Consider the following 23,586-nt stretch of genomic DNA (forward strand, 5'->3'; position numbering starts at 1 on the left):
ATATTTCCAATGAGGTTATTCACATGAATTTTTTTTTTATATGGGTCAGAATGTCGGGTGTACAGTTCAGCCCCTGAGTTCAGAGTTCAGAAGGCTGACAACTGATTGGAAGAAACTGTTCCCAATTCTGTTAATGAAAACCAGTGATGTATTGAAACATGCAGATCTTAGTTTGTTCAGCTCTCTCGCCTCCTCACCTGTACATAGGACATGCATAAACAGTTTCAAAAGCTTCCACATTTATACTGATAATGCATTGACATCATCGTGCTCGTCATCTAGTATATTGCTAACAAGCTGAGCCGATTCTCTGCCGTGACTCCTATAGCTGCACTGCTTTCTTGAACTTCTCTGTTCATACTACGTCTACATTGGACTCCTGATTAATGTGAAATTGAATGTCGCTGGACAATGGTGAGTAGGAACAAAAGCTTTTTCTTGCTTGTTTTTAGGAACTAAGAGTTAAAGCTGACAATGTCTTAGGTTTGATCTCGCTGAAACCTTTCTCCAATTAAATACCAATGTAACAGTGCTAGCAACGTCCTCCTGTGATGTCAGTACAGCAGACAAAATGGAGGTGGGGGGTGGCACCAGCTAACAATTTAGCACCAGAATTTCTAATCATGTTACAAGTTGAATTTCTAATCATGCTACAATCATTGAAACTTCAGTGTTAATAATGTATCAGGATTCGGAGAAGGGCAAACGTTCAGCACTGATCTCCATCCCATTGTAGCCACATTAATGCTCCATTGTATTTTGGTGCCCGTTGTTTTTGTCGTGCCTGGCCATAAGTGGCTCCACTGAACAGACACCTGGGCTGATATCTTGTAGAGTCATTTCTCTTTGTTTGTGAGTGGGTAAGCCTGATCTTTACCCTTTAAACCTGTGAATTAGTTGTGCAGTGACAGTCAGCCTTGTATTATGACATATGAAATCAGTTAAGTTTAGCAGGGTTATGTGTTTTAAAACATGTCCTACATCATTGGCCTGAAGTTTGCATATGCTTAGAATTGAAATTATTTCAATTTTTTTTTGTTTTGTTTTTGTATATGTAAAAAAAATGGGGCAGTGGTGGCTTGGCGGTTAAGGCGCTGGGTTACCGATCGGAAGGTCGGGGGTTCAAGCCCCAGCACTGCCAGGCTCTGGGTTACTGATCGGAAGGTCAGGGTTCACTGCCAGGCTGCCACTGTTGTGCCCTTGAGCATGGCCCTTAACCCTCTCTGCTCCAGAGGTGCTGTACATGGCTGAACCTGTGCTCTGACCCCAGCTTCCTGACATGCTATGTGTCATGCTATGTGTATGTGAAGAAAAGAATTTCACTGTGCATATGTATATGTGATAAATAAAGACTCATTATCATTATCGTAACAAGGCATGTATTCTTTCCTGCCAAGGGCAGTCCCATAATTCTGTGCTTTTGTATTTAGCAGAGGGATCAGTTTATATAGTAGGCAGTTTTCTGTGGTTTTCTTTACTGATACACGGCAAAACCATTTGGATTGTTGGAACACTATGACCATGTCTCATGTCAGGACACCGTGTAGCGTTAAATCCAAGATAGCATCGGATACGTCTTATCTCGACACAGCATACAGTACCTGTTGGTGGTTATTCAAAAAATAGTTTCCTTCGCTGGCAAATAGCGCCTCTATCAGCTGCTTTTCAGCGTTGATGGACCCACTGAACAAGAGAGCTCAAATGAACCTACACTGTAGATCTGACATAATCAAGCTCAGTCATTCAGCTTAGAAATATTAACAGGGTTCAGAGTTCAAGCCCAACACGGTTCAGCTTTATCTCAGAATGCATCTCTGGAGATGTTTCATCTGATGCGCTGCACCACATGATGGTGTCTCTCTCACACTCTCTCATTAGACCTCCCGTGCTGTTCAGAGAAGTATTTAGCACCATTAAATTGGGTTTGAGTAACTAAGGCCAGGGAATAATGTGATATTGGTTCCATGATGCATCATGTCACAATCCAATGTCCTGAGATATTGAAATAACTTTTTCTAGTATATATATTTTTTAATAATAACAATTACAACTCTGATTGGAAACAGTTGATTTTATGCAAAAGTTTGTTCTGAATCTTTAAAACTGTGAACGGTCATTTTTACAGACTAAAAAAATAATCTTTCCTGCTTTTCAGTCATAAAGCATTTATTTTTGTAAACATTTAAGTAAAAGTATCATTGAAATCAACTTGGCCACGGTTTTTTTTTATATGCATTGCTACCGCTTTGCTGCCAAACCTATATGTTGTAATGCATATAGTGTTTCAACAAAATGTCTTCACATATCGTGATATATCTTTGTAAAATCACCAACTCCTAGTTGACAGAACACATCCATTTCTGTAATATTATTATTATTATTATTATTGTCTGCACTTCATGTGTGATTTACTACAATGTTGTAGTAGAGCAGTATGATTTTATCTATACACAGCATTTGTCCTCATATAAATACATCACTTGTTCATGTATAAATACATACTTACTTGCTTATCTGGCAACCAGTGATATTCACCAGACCAAAAAACAAATGCAGATATACTCAAAGGTTTATATGCATGCATAGTTACATTTAATGAAGCAGAGGGAAGGATTCCTCCAGGATGACATGCTAAACTGTTTTCTTAGCAGAAGCCTTCTCGCAAGGTTTGATTACAGGAATCAAGGTCCACATAATGTTCTTCGCTCTTGTTAGCTTATCTGTCCATCAGTTGCAGACACACAGGCCAGCGTGTACTGGGTGGTGATGGAGTCCAAAGATCAGTTTTCTAGCATGCATGTTCCAAAATACCTGCCTAAGGGAGGAGACTCACTATTTCCTAAAATTAATTGTTGTGCATATAGTAAAAGTGATGCTTGGAAGCGCAAATTACACAAATGATCCAGATCCAGCAGTTCTGTGTACTCTAAAATTGAAATGAATGTAAGGGGTGTACAAAAGGCATCGTGTATCGCTATTTCTGTTTGATTTATTGTCGTGCTGACGAATATTTACCTGTTACAGGTGGAGTTGGAGCGGAAGCCGTGCGGTCAGGAACATCAGTCAAGCATCCTTGAGGGACCATGTTCTAGTGGCTCGCGCTGGCTGTCCGACAATACAATGAACAATGAGGACGAGTTCTATGATGCCGTCACAGGTGAGTAGCGATCAGTCCGAAATTCACTCGGTACCTGGGAAATTTTCCAATGCTCCGTTATTACATGATTGTCATCGATCCATTGTGGTTGTAGTTTAAAAGCAAATCAAACAAATAGCATTTTCTAATCACTGTCCAGTTATCGTTCACATTAACATTATTTGCAAAATTATAGGCTAAAACATTACTAGTGTACAATGGTAGGTAGGGTGGGGCTTCCACAGTGTGCCAGTTAATTTCGGAGAGTTCAAAACACCTTGCACAAATCTCAGTTGGCTCATTTGCTTACAGTACTATGCAATGGAAAAAATTTTAACTCTTATGCCCAGTGTTTTTTCCAAAATGTTTGGTATTTTTCCTCTTGCACCTCATCCCTGCTGTGCCCCACAGTTTGAATACCTCTTATACAAAGCATAAAACATTTCATAACAAGTGAGCAGGTGGAATTAGGTCATTAGTTTAATAAGTAATTAATATAAGTAATTATAATTCTGGAAAATTGTATTAGTCAACATGAGTAACATGGGCCAAGGTGCATTCATAAGTAATTTAATATGGTGTGTTCTCAATGCTTCATATAGAGCCTTTACACCGGCCGGTGTGACCTGACAGAATGACGCACAGGTGGAGCAGAATAGAGCAGAACACTGATTGGGCAAAGGCAGTTGAACAGACTTCCTGATAAATATATCTGGATGAACTCTGTTTTCTGCCAGCTGAAAAATGTTCAGCAGAAGGCTGGTGTAGTGACTGCCAAAGTTTCTCACTTTTTGAGCACTAATTAAATGTTTTTAGATTCCTTTTCATTTATTTACCCTGAGTAAAGTTACTTCCGTGCGATTTAAGTAAAATCCACCATCTTCTAGTTAGGGCAAATATTCAAATGATTTTGTTCATGTTCTTGATAGGGTATAATGTAACAGAGCTGAACGCCCGACCTAGTGCCCTCACGCATAGTGTAGAAAGACTTGAGATTCAGCCATGGATGCACAGCTAAAGGTCGACATATTGTCACGCTTGTTTGAGTGCGTGTGCTTCCATTTACACAAACTCGTCGTGTCTTGTGCTTATTGCTTCACTTGAGAGAGAGGAAGAGAAAAAGAGAGGGATGCAGCACGTTCACGTTAAATGAGACATGCCTGATTTCATTTCAAAATGGTTTATTTGAATTTTGAATCGAAAAACGTCCACAGAAAGTCTACATTCATGATTAGAGTTATGTGACGAATAGGGTGAGCGACACCAAGCCGTGGTGAGTCGGGCTGTTTGGTAACATGCTAGTTGACAGTCGTTGCTTGCAAGGTGCATAGCTGCTAAATAAATGGTATGAGATTTATTGTTTAATAAGTAACGTTTCTATTAGAGGTGCACCGAAAAGGCAGTTTTGTGTGTAAAGATGTCTCTTGTGTGGAATGACGACAAACTGCAGTCTGTAATCTCTGTACCGTTAAAATTTTACACCGGCAGTGAGCAGCACTGAAGCGGGAGTTTCGGCGTCGAGTTTGTTTGTTTGTTTATTTATTTATTTATTTATTTATTTAGCCACGCTGCCCGCTCACCCTCACACTGAATTAAAGGGCCAGTACAACACTGAAAGATTTAAATGAAGATGAGTTGACAAAAAAGTATATATTGTACAGAAAAATATATTTGCAGAGTTGTATATTTCATATCCACTTAATGTTAATATATAAAAAAGTTGATATTATATATTTATATATATTATATTGATATGTTAGATGTCAGTGATGAAGTAGAAATGCTTTTGTTTGTGGTAAGTGAGTGTGAGACTAACAGGAGGTTTTTAGAATTCAGTCAATGTTAATATGAATAAATAACATTCAATAAGTTAAAAAATCTTACTTTAATCTTAAGAATTTAGTTCATGTGTTCATGTTAATTAGAGTAAAGTGTTTTCTGTTTATAAGACCAGTTACTGTGAAACAACTTGTTGAAATAGAGAGAATAAAGTTTTTATTTGCATTTCCTTCAGAATTCTTTTAAATGAATTATTAATTTACTAGAAGGCATAAAAGGCAGAACTATCGGTTATCTTTATCGGCCGATATCACTCTGAATAATCGGTTATCGGTATCGGCTGAGGAATTTAGTATCGGTGTATCTCTAGTTTCTATTAATTATGATTCTGTAGATATTCCTGGAAATTGTAAGTCAAAAATGTAAGATGGACCTAGCATACTTCCAGAGGGCACTCGGTAGCAACATTGTGGCTGCTTTTAAACAGCACTTCCAGCACCTCCCTCAATGACTTTCCTCATTTCTCTTAACTCTCTTTAGCACACCTTTTGAATGTTGCTCCTTCTAAATTAGCCCCATAAGGCTGTTTGTTTGCTTTTAGCAGGCCAGTGGATGACAATAGCCAGGCACCTGGGTATCATCTTACCTTTCCTCTTTGCCCATGCCGTTAATAATGTAGCAGCGTTGACCAGACTGGCTGACAGCTCCTGTCACGGCTGCTTACATTGAGATTAAAAAAAAAAAAAAAGATAGATAAATCAATGAAAGGGAGAAACAGACCATTAAAGCTTTATAATGTTTCTAAATTCTTTGTTCCAGTCAGGTTGTACTTGATAAGAAAAGGTCGAAATGACCCAGCGAATACTCCTCTGTATCAAGTCACCACTTTTGTTCTTTTACCCTGAGCCTTGGTGGTCATGGAAATAGCTTTATGCTAGAGTTTTTGAGGCTAGAGCTTGGTTGCTGCGTTACGTTAGTCCCTAGCAAATGCCAATTAGGGCATTCTTTCTTTCTTAATAGGGAGAGGGGGGTTGAATTGAAGTCTTCCTAATTTTCTAAAGGAGATTGTCATTGTCATTATCAATGGTTCTCCTCTGGGAGCCTCTGAAGGATGTGAGTGAGCTGTGGTGCTGCTGTGAGACATTCAGCTGTAATTAGTGCTTTGGTTTCAGTCCAGACTCTCCGACTCTCTCTCTCTGTGTGTGTGTGTGTGTGTGTGTGTGTGTGTGTGTGTGTGTGAGTGAGGGGAATGTACGGAGTGGCATTACATGTGTCTGTGCATATTTTCAGCTATGCATTTATCTACACGTATTCTCTTATTGGCATTACATGTGATCTCTCGGTTGTGTTGTTAATGTGTCAGTATCAATGAAAGTAAGTGAATGTGACGCACCGATTTTGTACAAGACGTTATACAACTTTTCAGGTATGACTGCGCATCTCAGTCTGACCCATTATAAGGCTTATTTTTGTGCGACAGGCTTGGATTCAGACGAGTCATGTGAGGGCACTTCAGAAGCCAGTTTTAAAGATGCGGTAGTTGATGCTGGTGCTGAGAAGAACAGTGGCACTGTACAAGAGAATGGAATCAAGAAACGCAGGTAGAGTCGGATTCCTTGGCTGGATTCACCTCCATGGGTGTTAGCTTGTCTCTTCTGAAAATCTGCCAGCTGTCATGGTACTGTACATGCTGCATGATGGTGCTAATGTGGGTGTGACTTTACCTTTTCAGGTCAACCCTTCCTGCCCCCATGTTCTCCAGAAATAACTTCAGCGTATGGAGCATCCTGAAGAAATGTATAGGACTGGTGAGGCCATCAGACACAATAACTAGTGATTTTTTTTTTTAATGTGTTCCTCTCAGTTGTTGTGGCTTTGAACTCAAGAGTTGTGTTCCTGTCACAGGAGCTGTCTAAGATCACCATGCCCATTGTGTTCAACGAGCCACTAAGCTTTCTGCAGAGAATCAGCGAGTACATGGAGCACACATACCTCATCTTCAAAGCCTGTGCAGAGTCTGACTCCATTGAGAGAATGCAGGTGGACATAAGCGTACACATGACCATTTTAGAAGAGCACATGTCTTATAAAATCTTTCAGTGCATGCATCATTTTGAGGCTTGAAATGAAGAGTGTCTAATGAGTGTTGCTACTGCATGTGTTTAATTTGAGAGAATTGTTCTGTGGGGTCAAGGCAATATGACCTAAGCATTTCATTTAACAGAGCTAGTATATCACAACTTCTGAAGGCCAAAACACATGAAGATTTATTACTACTAAACATTTTTGCTAGAACAGGATTTGTGTGTGTGTGTGTGTGTGTGTAAAAGACAGTCTGTAATCTGTAAGGTCAGGATCACCTTTAAATATATGTCGTTTTCTCTAAGGCTAAATTTACACAGTCAAATATATAAATCATAGGTTTCATTAATGGTATACCTTTTTAATACACCTACAGTATCTCACAAAAGTGAGTACACCCCTCACATTTTTGTAAATATTTGATTATATCTTTTCATGTGACAACACTGAAGAAATGACACTTTGCTACAATGTAAAGTAGTGAGTGTACAGCTTGTATAACAGTGTAAATTTGCTGTCCCCTCAAAATAACTCAACACACAGCCATTAATGTCTAAACCACTGGCAACAAAAGTGAGTACACTCCTAAGTGAAAATGTCCAAATTGGGCCCAAAGTGTCAATAATTTGTGTGGCCACCATTATTTTCCAGCACTGCCTTAACCCTCTTGGGCATGGAGTTCACCAGAGCTTCACAGGTTGCCACTGGAGTCCTCTTCCACTCCTCCATGACGACATCACGGTGGATGTTAGAGAAATTGTGCTCCTCCACCTTCCATTTGAGGATGCCCCACAGATGCTCAATAGGGTTTAGGTCTGGAGACATGCTTGGCCAGACCATCACCTTCACCCTCAGCTTCTTTAGCAAGGCAGTAGTCGTCTTGGAGGTGTGTTTGGGCTCGTTATCACGCTGGAATACTGCCCTGCAGCCCAGTCTCCGAAGGGAGGGGATCATTCTCTGCTACAGTATGTCACAGTACATGTTGGCATTCATGGTTCCCTCAATGAACTGTAGCTCCCCAGTACCGGCAGCACTCATGCAGCCCCAGAGCATGACACTCCCACCACCATGCTTGACTATAGGCAAGACACACTTGTCTTTGTACTCCTCACCTGGTTGCCACCACACACGCTTGACACCATCTGAACCAAATAAGTTTATCCTGGTCTCATCAGACCACAGGACATGGTTCCAGTAATCCATGTCCTTAGTCTGCTTGTCTTCAGCAAACTGTTTGCGGGCTTTCTTGTGCATCATTTTTAGAAGAGGCTTCCTTCTGGGACGACAGCCATGCAGACCAATTTGATGCAGTGTGCAGCGTATGGTCTGAGCACTGACAGGCTGACCCCCTACCCCTTCAACCTCTGCAGCAATGCTTGCAGCACTCATACGTCTATTTCCCAAACACAACCTCTGGATATCACGCTGAGCACGTGCACTCAACTTCTTTGGTCGACCATGGCGAGGCCTGTTCTGAGTGGAACCTATCCTGTTAAACCGCTGTATGGTCTTGGCCAGCGTGCTGCAGCTCAGTGTCAGGGTCTTGGCAGTCTTCTTATAGCCTAGGCCATCTTTATGTAGAGCAACAATTCTTTTTTTTCAGATCCTCAGAGAGTTCTTTGCCATGAGGTGCCATGTTGAACTTCCAGTGACCAGTATGAGGGAGTGTGAGAGCGTGTGACACCAAATTTAACACACCTGCTCCTCATTCACACCTGAGACCTTGTAACACTAACAAGTCACATGACACCAGGGAGGGAAAATGGCTAATTGGCCCCAATTTGGACATTTTCACTTAGGGGTGTATTCACTTTTGTTGCCAGCGGTTTGACATTAATGGCTGTGTGTTGAGTTATTTTGAGGGGACAGCAAATTTACACTGTTATACAAGCTGTACACTCACTACTTTACATTGTAGCAAAGTGTCATTTCTTCAGTGTTGTCATATGAAAAGATATAATCAAATATTTACAAAAATGTGAGGGGTGTACTCACTTTTCTGAGATACTGTACATAGGGAAGCTTTGCCATAGAAAGTCACGCTGTGTGAATTTGTAGGCAATGACCTTGTCTGATTTTGCTTTCTTTCTATCAATCATTCTTCCCCTCATTCCCTCAGGCTGTAGCTGCCTTTGCTGTGTCCGCTGTGGCTTCTCAGTGGGACAGAACTGGAAAGCCGTTTAACCCTCTCTTAGGGGAAACCTATGAGCTCACACGGTAAACAATGAAAATATCCACCAAGTAATTTTTGAGTGTAGAGGCCAAGGCATTATAGCTAATGGGTGTAGGTTTAAACACTACCTTGTACATTTATGGTACAAGGGTGAAGTGGCAAAAATCTGTGTTTTAATAGACTTTCTAAAAAATGAATTTGACACGTGGAGTTCTAAATTGAATAAATATCTTGCACTTGATCATAATTAGAACATCGTATTGGATTGAACGTTTTGCACCTCCCTGTGCATGTGCGTGTTACTGACTGCAGCATATAGTGCTGATAGCATCTGAGCAGCAGCTAGTTTGAAGGGAAAAAAAGGCTTATAATGACCACAAACACCAGCAAAAGCTATGCATCTAGCACTTCTTGCTTTCGTACTCTAATCATGAACAACCAAGATCTCGGCCACTATAATCTTTGTGATTAGGCTCGAAGGCTTGTGCTACTAGTTTGTTCAGTTTGTTGCCACAATGATGGATTGTCTTGCAAATACAACTACTTTACTTTTCATGACTCATGTGGATTTTAAATGTGACATTGTTGGTTTAAAAAATGTGTGTATGCAGGTCATTTCATCAGGTCTGTTCACAGTACTATAAAGTTCTACACTGTGTGGCCAAAAGTTTGTGGACTGTTCCAGATTTAGTCCCCCTTTTGCTGTCCCTTTTAAGGTCCACGCTTCTGGGAAGGCTTTTCACTAGATTTTGGAAAGTGTCTGTGGGGGATTTGTGCTCATTCAGCTGCACAGAGCATTAATGAAGTCAAGCACTGATTTTCAGGTGAGGAGGCCTGACACACAGTCAGCATTCCAGTTCATCCCAAAGGTGGTCAGTGGGGTTGAGGTCAGGGCTCTGTGCAGGTCACTCAAATTATTCCACTCCGACCTTGGCAAACCATGGTTTCATGGAGCTTGCTTTGTGGGGACATTGCCATGCTGTACAGTGACAAAGGGAAAATGTAAAGCTACAACATACAAAGACATCCTATACAACTGTGTACTTTCAACTTTGTGGCAAGATTGGGGAAAGCCCAAATATGGGTGTGATTGTCAGGTGTCTACAAACTTCTGCCCATATGGTGCATCTCCCATTCTTCTTAACCCCAAAGGAACCTTATAATAGTAAGGTCATGACTTACAAAGAGGACGCTGAACTGCCAAGACTGAAAGACCAGATCCAATCAGGGATTGAGAATCAGCCATAAAGCTTCTAATGTGAAAGTGGCCCTTCTTTCTTCTGAGCTCTTCTTTGCCTTTTTTAGGAACCCATCTATTTCAGAGGGTTCTTAGGGTCTTATTAGCATGATGTTATCTCCAGGATTACAGGATTTGATGGTTGCATTAGATACTACTAGGCGTGTTATTGGTGAAATATATCATTCTTCCCTTTTCTTTATCAACCATCTGTTTCTCTTCTCCTCTCTGTCTCTCTCAGAGAGGATCAGGGCTTCAGGTTGATCTCAGAACAGGTGAGTCATCACCCACCAATCAGTGCATTCCATGCTGAGGGTCTAGCAGAGGACTTCATGTTCCATGGCTCGATATACCCAAAGCTCAAGTTCTGGGGCAAGAGTGTGGAAGCAGAACCAAAAGGAACCATCACGTTAGAGCTCCTCAAGTGAGTCACACCCTACATGTGTGATTTAGATTAATGTGTGTAAATAGTGGATTAATCCTGATTTATTGTCTAACCAAGGGCAGTGTGTGTGCGCGCACATGTGTCACTGAGTGTATATTTGCGTTTTTGACTGGATTTTTTCCTGAATGAGACAGAATATCAAGGTTTCAGACCAAAAGTGTTCTGTAGTTGCTGGGTAACTGGCTGGTCACATGCTCTGTGTGTGTGTGTGTGTGTGTGTGTGTGTGTGTGTGTGTGTGTTCCTTGCAGGCACAAAGAGGCATACACATGGTCAAACCCTTTCTGCTGTGTGCACAATGTCATTGTGGGCAAACTGTGGATTGAGCAATACGGCACTGTAGAAATATTGAATCACAGGTACACCACTGATTTAATTACGGCATTAAAATTAGTGTCATGATAACATAAGAAATTAATACGACTTTAATACTTCCACTAAAGGTGGAAAATCTGATTTTTCTGATATGAATTCATAGGGGTGCCAATAATTGTTGCACACCTATATTTAACAAAGATTTTTTAAAATAAAACTGTCGTGTTTGCAATTGTTTATCCATGTGAGCAGACTATTTTTGTGAATTCTTTGATCAGGGTTAAACAGGTTAAACAATAAAGACAATTTTTCACAGCCTTCTATGCTCATATTGAACAAGGGTGCTAATATTAGTGGAGGGCACTGTATGTGTAAATGTGTGCAAAAAATTATTTTTATATATATATATATATATATATATATATAATATAATATTTTGTTTTGTATTTTCTCGGTCTGGTTAAATGGACAGTACTGGAGATAAATGTGTGCTGAACTTCAAACCCTGTGGGCTGTTTGGCAAAGAGCTGCACAGAGTTGAGGGATACATCCAGGATAAAAGGTGAGACCCATTGTCTTTTCCTTTTTGAGTAGTACCCTGTTATCAGATGAGATGTCATTACAACCCAGAATCTCAGAGTGTTTAATTCCTGTTATATCTCAGCAATTTGCCAACACTGCCAATTTTTCACTAATTAAAGTATACATTTTATTTGTTTATAATTATGTTTAGTGTTGTGGAGCATCCGCAACACAAGTTAGTTTCAGTCATCACATATGTTTATAGCAGCTATAAACAGCTGTTCCCTGAGCACCTTCTGTTTTTTCTCTCTATTGAAATTAATAAGAAAAAAAGCAACTTATGTTACCAAGAAACCAGAAAGCACTCCATCCTGAACACTTTCCCATATCAGAAAATACACCACTTTACCTCTGACTTACTACTGTATTATAGAAAAGATAACATGTCCTAACTAGTGGATTAATATAAACTTTGCAGCCTGAACTATTGCTATAGCTGTTAGAATATTAATCAACACGTTTTGAACAATCAGAATCGAGCATTTTCCATCTCTGTACTTAAAATTTCAAGTAGAATTAAACGCGACACTGAATTAGAAGTTGCACTTAGCTGATTTGTTTAGAAAGCAGTGTTTTTTTGGGAGGGGGGGTTGTGGGTTGGTTTTATTGGCTTCTGATCAAATGAAGTCTCTGGTTTAATCTGGTTGCCTAATTTCTTACTACTCTTTGTGTGTCTCGCTTTAAATGATATGTATTCTCTAATATTTGGCATACAAAGATCATGTTGGCATCACTGTACATGTTCCTCTGTATAGCAATATATAAAACCTAAAATGTGGTTCTGGGTCAGAATAAGCTTGCTCCCCAAAATGTCTTATACCTTTTTAAAATTAGAAATGAGAGAAAAGTTTCCACTGTCACTTCTCATTGTGCATATAACAGCATGAGTCATTGAGATTTTTCACTTATCTCTGGGTGTGTATGTGTTTGTGTGTGCGCTTGTAACCAAAACGGTTACAATGCATAGGTCTACAGTGACTAATTTGTAACTTTAAGAAAGAATTCACCTCAAGCACATTTATTTGTTAACTAGTTTTTCTGGTTACTTGCCAGAAATGTATTCGAATACACTTCCAAGTGAGGATTTGAATTTGCATGCGTGCTGGAGTCATTTGTAAAGACAGAATTCTTGAATAGGTTCTTTTAATTTCATGACCAGTAATCCTGTGAATTACACTGCACTAGTGTGCCAAAATCACACACACTACAGTGTGTTCATGTAAGTTGATGCCACAGCATTTTCATGTTTAATAAAACTATCACCACTGCTAGGATTCGTTGCTAGCCTGTTTGTCTCACTGGATGCTCTTTTCTCATGTCTGTCTCTGTGTCGCAGTAAGAAGAAGCGATGCGTGATCTATGGAAAATGGACGGAATGCATATGGAGTGTAGACCCACAGGCATACGATTCTCATCGCAAAAATGATAAAAAAGGAGCAGCAGACACCAAGAAACAAAAGCCGGTGAGAAAGCATCCTTTTGCTGCATTTCCAAAATCCATGTTCTCTAATTAAACATACAGTACATCCATGTAGATTTTAACGTTTATTTTCCCTGGTTCGGCTTATACGCCCACAGTGCAAATCTTGCAGATACAGGTGAAATGCCAAAACTGGACAATTGAAGATATTTTTCCAGTCTTCAAACGCCCAGTTTTGGTGAGCTTGTGTCCTCTCAAGCCTCAGATTCTGGTTCTTGGCTGACGCGAGTGGAACCTGTTTGTTTTCTGCTGTCGTAGCCAGTTTACCTCAAGGTTCGATATGGTGTGCGTTCTGAGATGCTTTTCTGCTCACCACAGTTGTAATCAGTGGTTATTTGAGTTTCCGATGAGTCTTACTGTCAGCTCGAACCAGTATGGCCATTCTCCTCTGACCTCTTTCATTAGCAATGTGTTTCTGTCTGCAGAACTGCCGCTGACCAAATGTAAACTCTAGAGACTGTCTAAGCATTCAAATTCACATTTACACATTAGCTGACACTAAATCAAACCCCATTATCTATATTTTAGTATGAGGTTCTTGCGTACACAATTGCCATTTTGTGTTATTTGCAATTTATTGTTACTTATTCTACTCTATTTAATATTTGCTATTCTAATTTATGATATTGATGATGCGAACTGCAAATCAAACATTCACCCATTGCTGATGTTTAATTACCGCACTCCAATTTACAATAAATTGACAAACGGGGAAACTGTGGGTGGAAATTTTGTGCAGTCTTTTTTAAAGATGTGTAGGGATGGGCGATATCTTATCGTTTGCGATTATACCGGTAGAAATTCTCCCCACAATACGAATTAGTCTTACGCGATAATAACGGTAAAGCCTAGTCGATTACGTATTTCTGTGCGTGATGGTCTGCGACCCGTTCGCAGGTCATGTGCAGCGCGAAAACAAGTGCGGCGGAAGGCGGACGTGAAGCAGAGGAGGAGTTTATCGCTAAACGAGGAGCTGCCACTACAATCTGGAACTGGTTCGGTTACAGAAAATCAGTTTTACTTTTAGATCAATGTTTGTGTTTCTGAGGCTCTCAAGACTGCATGCAGCTATCACTTGGAGCCAAAAACAGTGGTGCACGGTATTATATTTATATTGTCACTGATATCGTTATCACAGTAAATACCAGAAAATCTCGTGATATAGTTTTAAGTCAATATCGCCCATACCTATTTGTGTGAGTGGCAGACAGGCCTTTTTGGCGAGTTATACCACACTAATGATATACAAGTGGAAAGCGAGTTACGGCCAGTTCAAATGTTAATTGGCTGAAACACTTGCAGTTAATTTGCTTGTGTGATAAAAGTAAGATGACAGAATATTTGTGTGTGTGTATGTGGGCATGTTTGCAGGAAGATGCAGATGTTGCAGAAAATGATGATGCAGATGACATGCCGGAGGTACAGGAGACTGTAGCTGTGATCCCTGGTAGCACTCTACTCTGGAGAGTGTGTCCTAGACCACCTCACTCACCAGAGGTATGCATACATACTCGCATCACACAGAACATCTGGATCTATAACTCATCCTAACTCATCATACTGATTGCCCATGCCCCTTGTGTCTCTTGGCAGATGTATAACTTTACTAATTTTGCCATCACCCTGAATGAATTGGAGTCTGGCATGGAGGGTGTTTTACCCCGGACAGACTGCCGCCTACGACCTGACATACGAGCCATGGAGAATGGAGACATGGGTAATGAAGGTTTTTTTTACTTTTATTTTTATTTATATATATATATATATATATATATATATATATATATATATATATATATAAAAATCTCTGGAGTCTAATGAATGGCATTCTTCTGGTGCTATTCTCAAACTAAAAAAAAAAATCAACAAATACTTCTTTGCATAAAGAGGATTGTCATAAATTATCATAAATTGTGTGTGTGTGTAGATGAAGCCAGCAGGGAGAAGGAGAGGCTGGAGGAGAAGCAGAGAGCAGCTCGTAAAGACAGGGCAAAGGAAAATGAGGAATGGTCTACTAGGTAAGCACTGAGCACACCAATACAATACAAATTCTTCATGCATTGAATGCATAGCTTTTTCAGGTTCTTTTCTCCAAACACCACCAGGACAGAGAGACATTTAGTTGTTCTGTTAAGAGATCTGTAAAATTTGCGTTCAGATGCTAGTGAAATAAGTATTTTCAAAGAAAATTTTATCACTATGCTTGTCATCATGGACTTTTTATAATTTTGTATTATTCCTTTTTCACTTAACATTTGATCATATGCAGCTTGGTATGTGGGACTGAAGAATCTGAAGAATCAGAGCTCTTACATAAGTAACAGCAGGCCATTTAAAGTATGAAGAAACATCAAATCAGTTTTGCAGAAAAGAAGGCCTTAATTAACATTATAATATCTGAAATACAATGCTGACTATTTTGCTTTTAAAAAATGTTTTACTTGGACATTTTATTAAAAGTTCCTTGAATTTAGAAATCCATGTATTTGATTTCCTGGACCATTTTGAAGCAGTTTGATTTTATATCACAGTAATGTTGCTTTAACCAACATCATGCAAGATAGAGTTGATCTGATCTTTTGGCTGTATCTACAGCGGCGCTTCGAAGTTTGTGAACCCTTTAGAATTTTCTATATAGCTGGATAAATATGACCTAAACATCATCAGATTTTCCCACAAGTCCTAAAAGTAGATAAAGAAAAATCAATTAAACAAATGAGACAAATTATTATACTCTGTCATTTACTTATTGAGGAAAATTATCCAATATTAAATTTATATGGGTGGCTTAAGTATATGAACCTTTGCTTTCAGTATCTGGTGCAGCAATAACTGCAACTAAACGTTTCCAGTAACTGTTGATCAGTTCTGCACATCAGCTTGGTGGAATTTTAGCCCATTCCTCAGTACAGAACAGCTTCAACTCTGGGATGTTGGTGAATTTCCTCACATGAACTGCTTGCTTCAGGTCCTTCCACAACATTTCTTTTAGATTAAGATCAGGACTTTTGACTTGGCCATTCCAAAACATTAACTTTAATCTTCTTTATCCATTCTTTGGTGGAACAACTTGTGCTTAGGGTCATTGACTTGCTGCATGACACACTTTCTCTAGAGATTCAGATCATGGACAGATGTAATGATATTTTCCTTTAGAATTCGCTGGTATAATTCAGAATTCATTGTTACATCAATGATGACATGTCATCCTGGCCCAGATGCAGCAAAACAGGCCCAAACCAGGATACTAGCACCACCATGTGTCACAGATGGCATAAGGTTCTTGTGCTGGAATGCAGTGTTATCCTTTCTCCAAACATAATGCTTCTCATTTAAAGCAAAAAATTAATTTTGGTTTCAAAACATGTTTCCATAAACCTTCTGGTTTGTCCATGTAATCTTTAGCAAACTGCAGACCGGCAGCAATGTTCTTTAAGGAGAGCAGTGGTTTTCTCCTTGCAACCTTGCCATACACACCATTGTTGTTCAGTGTTCTCCTGATGGTGGACTCATGAATATTAACATTAGCCAATGTGAGAGAGGCCTTTAGTTGCTTAGAATTTACCCTGGGTTCCTTTGTGACCTCACACACTATTACATGTCTTGCTCTTGGAGGGATCTTTGTTGGTCAACGTCCTGAGGAGGGTAACAATGGACTTGGAATTTCTTCCATTTGTATACAATCTGTCTAAATATGGATTGATGGAGTCCAAACTCTTTAGAGATGGTTTTGTAAACTATTCCTACAATACAGGTTTATTTAAAAAAAAAATCTATATCTTAAATATAGGTGTGTAACAATTATTGGCACCCTTTCAGTAAATACTTTGTGCTGCCTCCCTTTGCCAAGATAACAGCGCTGAGTCTTCTCCTATATTGCCTGATGAAGTTGGAGAATACATGGCAAGGGATCTGAGACCATTCCTCCCTACAGAATCTCTCTAGATCCGTCATATTTTGAGGTCCACGCTGGTGGACTCCCCTCTTCAGTTCACCCCACAGGTTTTCTATGGGTTTCAAGTCAGGGGACTGGGATGGCTATGGCAGGACCTTGATTTTGTGGTCAGTAAACTATTTTTGTGTTAATCTTGATGTATGTGTTGGATCATTGTCCTGCTGGAAGATCCAACCACGGCCCATTTTAAGCTTTCAGCCAGAGGCAGTCAGGTTTTCATTTAATAACTGTTGATTTGAGTCCATGATGTCATGAATCCTAAACAAATGTCCAGGTCCTCTGGCAGAAAAACACCACCTCTGGTGTTTTTATTGCCAAAAGGCTCTATTTTGGTTTCATCTGACCATAGAACCCGATCCCATTTGAAGTTCCAGTAGTGTCTGGCAACCTGAAGAGGCTTGAGATTGTTTTTGGATGAGAGTTGAGGCTTTTTTCTTGAAACCCTTCCAAACAACTTGTGGTGATGTAGGTGACGGTTTGTAGTTTTGGAGACTTACTGACCCCAATAACTTCTAGAATTCTCCAGCTGTGATCCTTGGAGATTTTTTGTCCACTCGAATCATCCTCTTCACAGTGCGTTGAGACAATATAGACACACGTCCAATTCCAGGTTGATTCATAACATTTCCAGTTGACTGGAACTTCTTAATTATTGCTTTGATGGTGGAAATGGGCATTTTCAGTGCTTGTGCTATTTTCCTATAGCCATTTCCCATTTTGTGAAGCTCAACAACCTTTTGCTGCACATCACAGCTATATTCCTTGGTCTTACCCATTGTTATGAATGACCAAGGGAATTTGGCCTGTGTGTTACCTCATATTTATACCCCTGTGAAACAAAGTTTTGGTTGAGCAATTTCCTGTTCCTAGTCACCCAGGTGTACTAAAAAAAAAAAGTAGAACAATATCAATGGGATTATACGTCAAATATATTTTTCTCATGAATTCATAGGGGTGCCAATAATTGTTGCACACCTATATTTAACAAATTTTATTTTTTGTTAAACCTGTGGTGTGTTTGCAATTGTTTGATGTACATGAGGGCAGAGTATTTTTGTGAATTTTTAACAAAAGATCAAAAGGATGAACAATAAAGACAAATTTTCAGAGCCGCCTTTGCTCATATTTACCAAGGGTGCCAATATTAGTGGAGGGCACTGTATGTAATATTGGTTAATTTTCCTCAATAAACGAATGACCAAGTATAATATTTTTCTCATTTGTAATTCTCATTGTCTACTTTTAGGACTTCTAGGAAAATCCGATTGTTTTAGGTCATATTTATGCAAAAAACTTCTAAAGGGTTCACTTTCAAGCACCCGCATATTCCATACTGTCCCAAAATAGTCTGCCTAAAACTTTTGCACAGTACGTTGACCCATGAAAATAAAATATGCATCACCTTTAAATGATGTTTCAACCTTTTTTGAAGCGGTCAGTACCTGTTTTACTTAATAATCCTAGTGTTGTATTTTTTTGTTGTTGTTTTTTTTTTTTTGTTTTGTTTTTTTCTTAAACACTTTGACCAGCGGTCTTCATCAGAAAAAGATGTTGCGTGTGAACACAACCTAACTATAACTACCAAGCCACGTTAAATACTAATGTTAGTTCAGTCAAGGTATATTTATCTAATGTCCGCTAACTAGCTTCCTTGCCTAATGTAACTTAATTCAGTACATGAATACCTAATGCAAGGTTTGTGATTTCTTTAGTTGTATTATAACATTAGTTGTATCTTTTGCTATGCTATCTCTGCTATCGCATCCACAAGAATTACTCTAACAAAAAAAAAAGTTTCTACTTCATTTATTCCTTATTGAGGTTTACCTTATCGATGGTTTGCATCTTGCTTATCCGAGTCGATGGTTGTAACCATCCCAAGGTGACGGTACAGAGAAATATCCCATCAGCTGTTTGATTAGCTGGGTGATGAGTATCTGTCCCACACCAATCACACAAACGCACGTCAAACACTGATCGCTCATTCCTGTTGCCAGCTTGCCTTTCCATTTGAGATCAAGTCACCTCTCTATTTTTTTATTTTATTTTATTTTATTTATTTATTTTGTCCGCGCATTGAATGCACTCCACAAAAAGACGTAGGTGCTGCGCCTAAGGATTTCTATGGTAGGGAAAACCCTGTGGTATCTATGCATTAGCAGATGGAAACTGATAGTGTTGGTAGCCACAAATTCTTCCCCGTGGACAAAAGTACCGTCTCTGAAAGCACAAATTAATCAGATACGAAGTTTTCTTAACACATTGACTGGAGAAGGTTTTTAAAATGTGCTGTCATTTCTGCTTCTGTCTCTTGCAGGTGGTTTGAGCTGGGAACAAACCCACACACAGGATCACCGGACTGGCTCTACACTGGAGGTTATTTTGATCGGAAATACACAGACTGTCCTGATATCTACTAATGAGGGACCAGCACTCACTTCCTTTCCGTTCCCACCACTGCAGAATCACATCAGATCACATATAATATGTTCATTTGGAACTGATGCAGCAGCAGCATTAGCTGGTTTTCCATCATTCAACCAAGTATATACATCACACACTGCTCACCACATTTATCGAAACGTCTGTAACTTGGTCTGTATTGAAATCAGGGTATTGAGTACTCATTCGAGTAAGTTCTATATTTCTGACGGGTGAAAGGGGAGGGCGTGATCACAGCACTCGGATTTTCTTTTTTTTTCAGTTAGGTGGGCTTTTACTGTGAGAGCACTGATAATTTTCATTGAAACATGAGGAAAGTGCAGAAGAAAAGAAGATGGACTGATCATCAGAGAATTGCCTTATTCTCTGCCTTAGAACTCTTAATATTCTCATTACATCTCTGTACCCTTTATTGCTTCATGACCAAACCTACAGCTCAATCTACATAATCATCACATACTGTAACACGGATCCAACTTTCTCATGGTCATAGTCCATACTCAAGTGTGCATGAAACAACAGAGATGAACGGTTTTGACATTTGAGAGCACTGATATGCTGCATACTTACCTGACCAACTACCACTGTTAAAGTAGTCTAAATGAATTAGATGATAATGATGATGATAATAATAATAATAATGGAGTAGTGTTTGTGTGTGTGTGTGCACATGCATATACAGGTGCATCTAAAAAAAAAAAAAAATTGAATATCATGGAAAAGGTCTTTTTTTTTTCCCTCCCGTAATTTAGTTGAAAAAGTGGAACTTTTCATATATTCTGGATTCATTACATATAAAGTGAAATATTTCAAGCCTTTTTTGTTTTAATCTTAATCACAAAAATCCAGTATTTAAAAATATTAGAATAAAGAATAATACAGAAATGTCACAGTGTTGCATTCCTAGTGTCAAGCCACTCCTGAACCAGAGACAATGTCAGAAGCTTCTTACCTGAGCTAAGAAGAACAAGAACTGAACCGTTGCTCGGTGGTCCAAAGTCATCTTTTCAGATGAAAGTAAATTTTGCATTTCATTTGGAAATCAAAGTCCCAGAGTCTGGAGGAAGAGTGGAGAGGCACAGAATCCAAGTTGCTTTAAGACCAGTGTGACGTTTCCACAGTCAGTGATGATTTGGGGTGCCATGTTATCTTGTGGTGTTGGTCCACTGTGTTTTCTCAAGTCGGGAGTCAATGCAGCGTCTACCAGGAGATTTTAGAGCACTTCATGCTTCTATCTGTTGACGAGCTTTATGGAGATGCTGATTTCCTTTTCTAGCAGGACTTGGACTGCCCACAGTGCCAAAACTACTAGTAACTGGTTTGCTGACCATGGTATTACTGTGCTTGATTGGCCAGACAACTCTCCTGACCTGAACCCCATAGAGAATCTCTGAGAGACACCAGATCCAACGATACAGACGAGCTGAAGGCCGCTACCAAAGCAACCTGGGCTTCCATAACACCTCAGCAGTGCCACAGGCTGATTTCCTCCATGCCACGCCACAATGATGCAGTAATTCATGCAAAAGAAGCCCCGATCAAGTATTGAGTGCATAAATTAACATACTTTTCAGAAGGTCCACATTTCTGTATTATAAATCCTTTATTCTGATATTTTGAGATACTGGGTTTTTGATTCCCATGAGCTGTAAGCCATATCAAGATTAAAGCAAACAAAAAAAAAAAAGGCTTGAAATATTTCACTTTATGTGTAATGAATCTAGAATATATGAAAGTTCCATTTTCTTTAATTAAAATACAGGTGGAAAAAATTAACTTATACACAATATTAAAAATTTTTTGAGATGCACCTGTGCTATTGTTCAGTTTATATGAAGTCTTCACATGTAGGTACAGTATAATGTCACTGATGGTTTTTAGTTCTTATGGTGGGGGTTGGGGGGGGGATGTTTCAAGTCGAAACTATAGCACTTATTCACATAAGTTTGCGTTTAAAAAAAAAATGCAATGATAAAATGTATTTTTAATGATTGCTGAGAGCTTTGCCTCTGAGCATCATGTGACGTGAGCATTTGTGTTGTGATGCTCTGGCAAGATTCTAATTGAAAAAAAAAAACCATGCATTCAGTGTCATGCCTTAATAGCATTGTGTTTTGTTAGCATATAGCGGTCAGAGTTCCTCAGCACTATTCTATAATACGACATATTTCTTGCAGTATCCAGACTGCCCTGTTATGTACATCAATTCAGAGTGCATCTCATTTAAATTCCATGCATTGTATTGTATTCATTGTCACTATTCCTTAACTTGGGTCAACTTGCACACCTCTTGTGAGAGCAGTCACAATCTATGCAACTCAATGTTTCAAATCCCCGTATATTTTCTTGTAACTGTATTTGTGCTGAAGCTAGATAAAATGTCTGTAATTTAGTCTTATTGGAGAAAAATGTCTATAGACAGTTTATGGGATTGTGAAGGTGCAGCAAAATATGTTATTGGCTAATATTAGTTCCTTCTCCGTGCCCTCATGTTGATGATCATCTCCCTTCGTAAAATCGCATTTTCTTTTCCCTTAATCGCTGAAACTCTAGTTATGATATGTGCAGAAGATAATTGTCGTGTTGACGTTTTCGAGGCACAGTGATGCTAGAATTTCATGTATTTTATTTTAAATACCAAACTTTTTTTTTTCCCCTTCAGTGCCTGAGTTTGAATCACTGATACTTGACATTTTTATTATTTCTCAATCAGTGTCATGGGTGTTTTAAGATTTCTTTAAAAAGATGCTTGTTTTGTTTTTGTTTTGTGTCTGTGTGCTTAACCAAATTTCTTTTCCTCTGTGATTAACAGATTTTCACATGCTGTATGATTTACACATGTACAGTGCATTACACTACTTGATTGCCTCCATTAAATTAGTTGCTCCTCCATTTAAATGTACAGTCGAGAATATGAAAACTAGCAATATAAAACTATTACAGATTTTATTCGGCTTTGTGTGGATTCATTTTGTAACGTCTGTGTTTTCCCATTACACATCACTGTACAGCATATTTCTGTGTATAAAGGCATCATTTATCACAAATGTTTCACATCTGAACTAATCATGAACACAGCATATTATTTTGTGCAATGATTTATTTTTATAGTATTTAAATGCTTTCTTGGTGAGAAATTAAAACATTTTATTTTCCATTGGGGATTAATTTTTTTTAATTTAATTACCATTAAAAAAAAAAAAAAGAAAGGATGCCACTCTGGTGGGTTGAACTCTGTTGACGTATTTTAGTTCAAGCCTATAATTGTTTTAAAATAAAATATGTGAAGGAAACGTGTCCCTGATTCATTGAGCTATCTTGCCACATGTCCAGTTATTATCCAAAAGGTAACTAAGAAATGCTTATACATTCCTTTATACAGTAAAGGGTACTAATATTTATGACATGAACAACTGTTCCTGTTCATTTGTACAATTATCCAATCAGCCAATCATGTGACAGAGGCGCAATGCGTAGAATTATACAGATACAGGTCAAGAGTTTCAGTTCATGTTCACATCGAACATTAGAATGGGGGAAAATGTGAGCTAACAGCCTAACAACCAGGAATCTGATTGCTGTTCTTGGCTGACAAGAGTGGAACCGGATTTGGTCTTCTGTTGTTGCAGCCCATCTGCCTGAAGGTTTGGCATGATGTGTATGAATTAGTAGGGGTACAGGTGTTCCTATTAAAGTGACCATTGATCTAGAGTGTATGTGGAATGAACGTGTAAACGTATGAATATTTTGAGATTTAAAATTTAAACAGTGCTGTGGTGAGACATTTTAATAGATATTGTCTTTTATTTATTACTACAGTGGGTATAGAAAAGAATCACCCCCTTTCAAAATGTTCACATTTTGTTGCTTTACAGCCTGAAAAGAAAACTCAAAATAATAATAATTTTTCCAGCTTTAGTTACTCAATGAACCATACAGCATCCAAGCAAAAGAAAAAAATT

The 23,586-nt window shown here is 38.9% G+C and overlaps 1 protein-coding gene across 2 annotated transcripts in view; it reads left to right on the forward strand.

Annotated features, from left to right (window-relative positions):
- Positions 1-22,921, forward strand: part of osbpl2b (oxysterol binding protein-like 2b) — a 30,244-nt gene extending 7,323 nt beyond the window's left edge. For both annotated transcript variants that reach the window (XM_053643214.1, XM_053643215.1), the window contains 13 exons: positions 3,025-3,157; positions 6,396-6,516; positions 6,648-6,723; positions 6,821-6,955; positions 9,117-9,214; positions 10,649-10,831; positions 11,102-11,209; positions 11,638-11,727; positions 13,084-13,210; positions 14,599-14,724; positions 14,821-14,944; positions 15,155-15,245; positions 19,500-22,921. In XM_053643214.1, coding sequence (XP_053499189.1) covers positions 3,025-3,157; positions 6,396-6,516; positions 6,648-6,723; positions 6,821-6,955; positions 9,117-9,214; positions 10,649-10,831; positions 11,102-11,209; positions 11,638-11,727; positions 13,084-13,210; positions 14,599-14,724; positions 14,821-14,944; positions 15,155-15,245; positions 19,500-19,602 — 1,515 coding nt within the window. In that variant the 3' untranslated portion in view covers positions 19,603-22,921. The remainder of the gene's footprint in view (positions 1-3,024; positions 3,158-6,395; positions 6,517-6,647; positions 6,724-6,820; positions 6,956-9,116; positions 9,215-10,648; positions 10,832-11,101; positions 11,210-11,637; positions 11,728-13,083; positions 13,211-14,598; positions 14,725-14,820; positions 14,945-15,154; positions 15,246-19,499) is intronic.
- The last annotated feature ends 665 nt before the right edge of the window (positions 22,922-23,586 follow it).

Source organism: Ictalurus furcatus, chromosome 15, assembly GCF_023375685.1.
Source record: "Ictalurus furcatus strain D&B chromosome 15, Billie_1.0, whole genome shotgun sequence".
NCBI classification, from domain to species: Eukaryota; Metazoa; Chordata; class Actinopteri; order Siluriformes; family Ictaluridae; genus Ictalurus; species Ictalurus furcatus.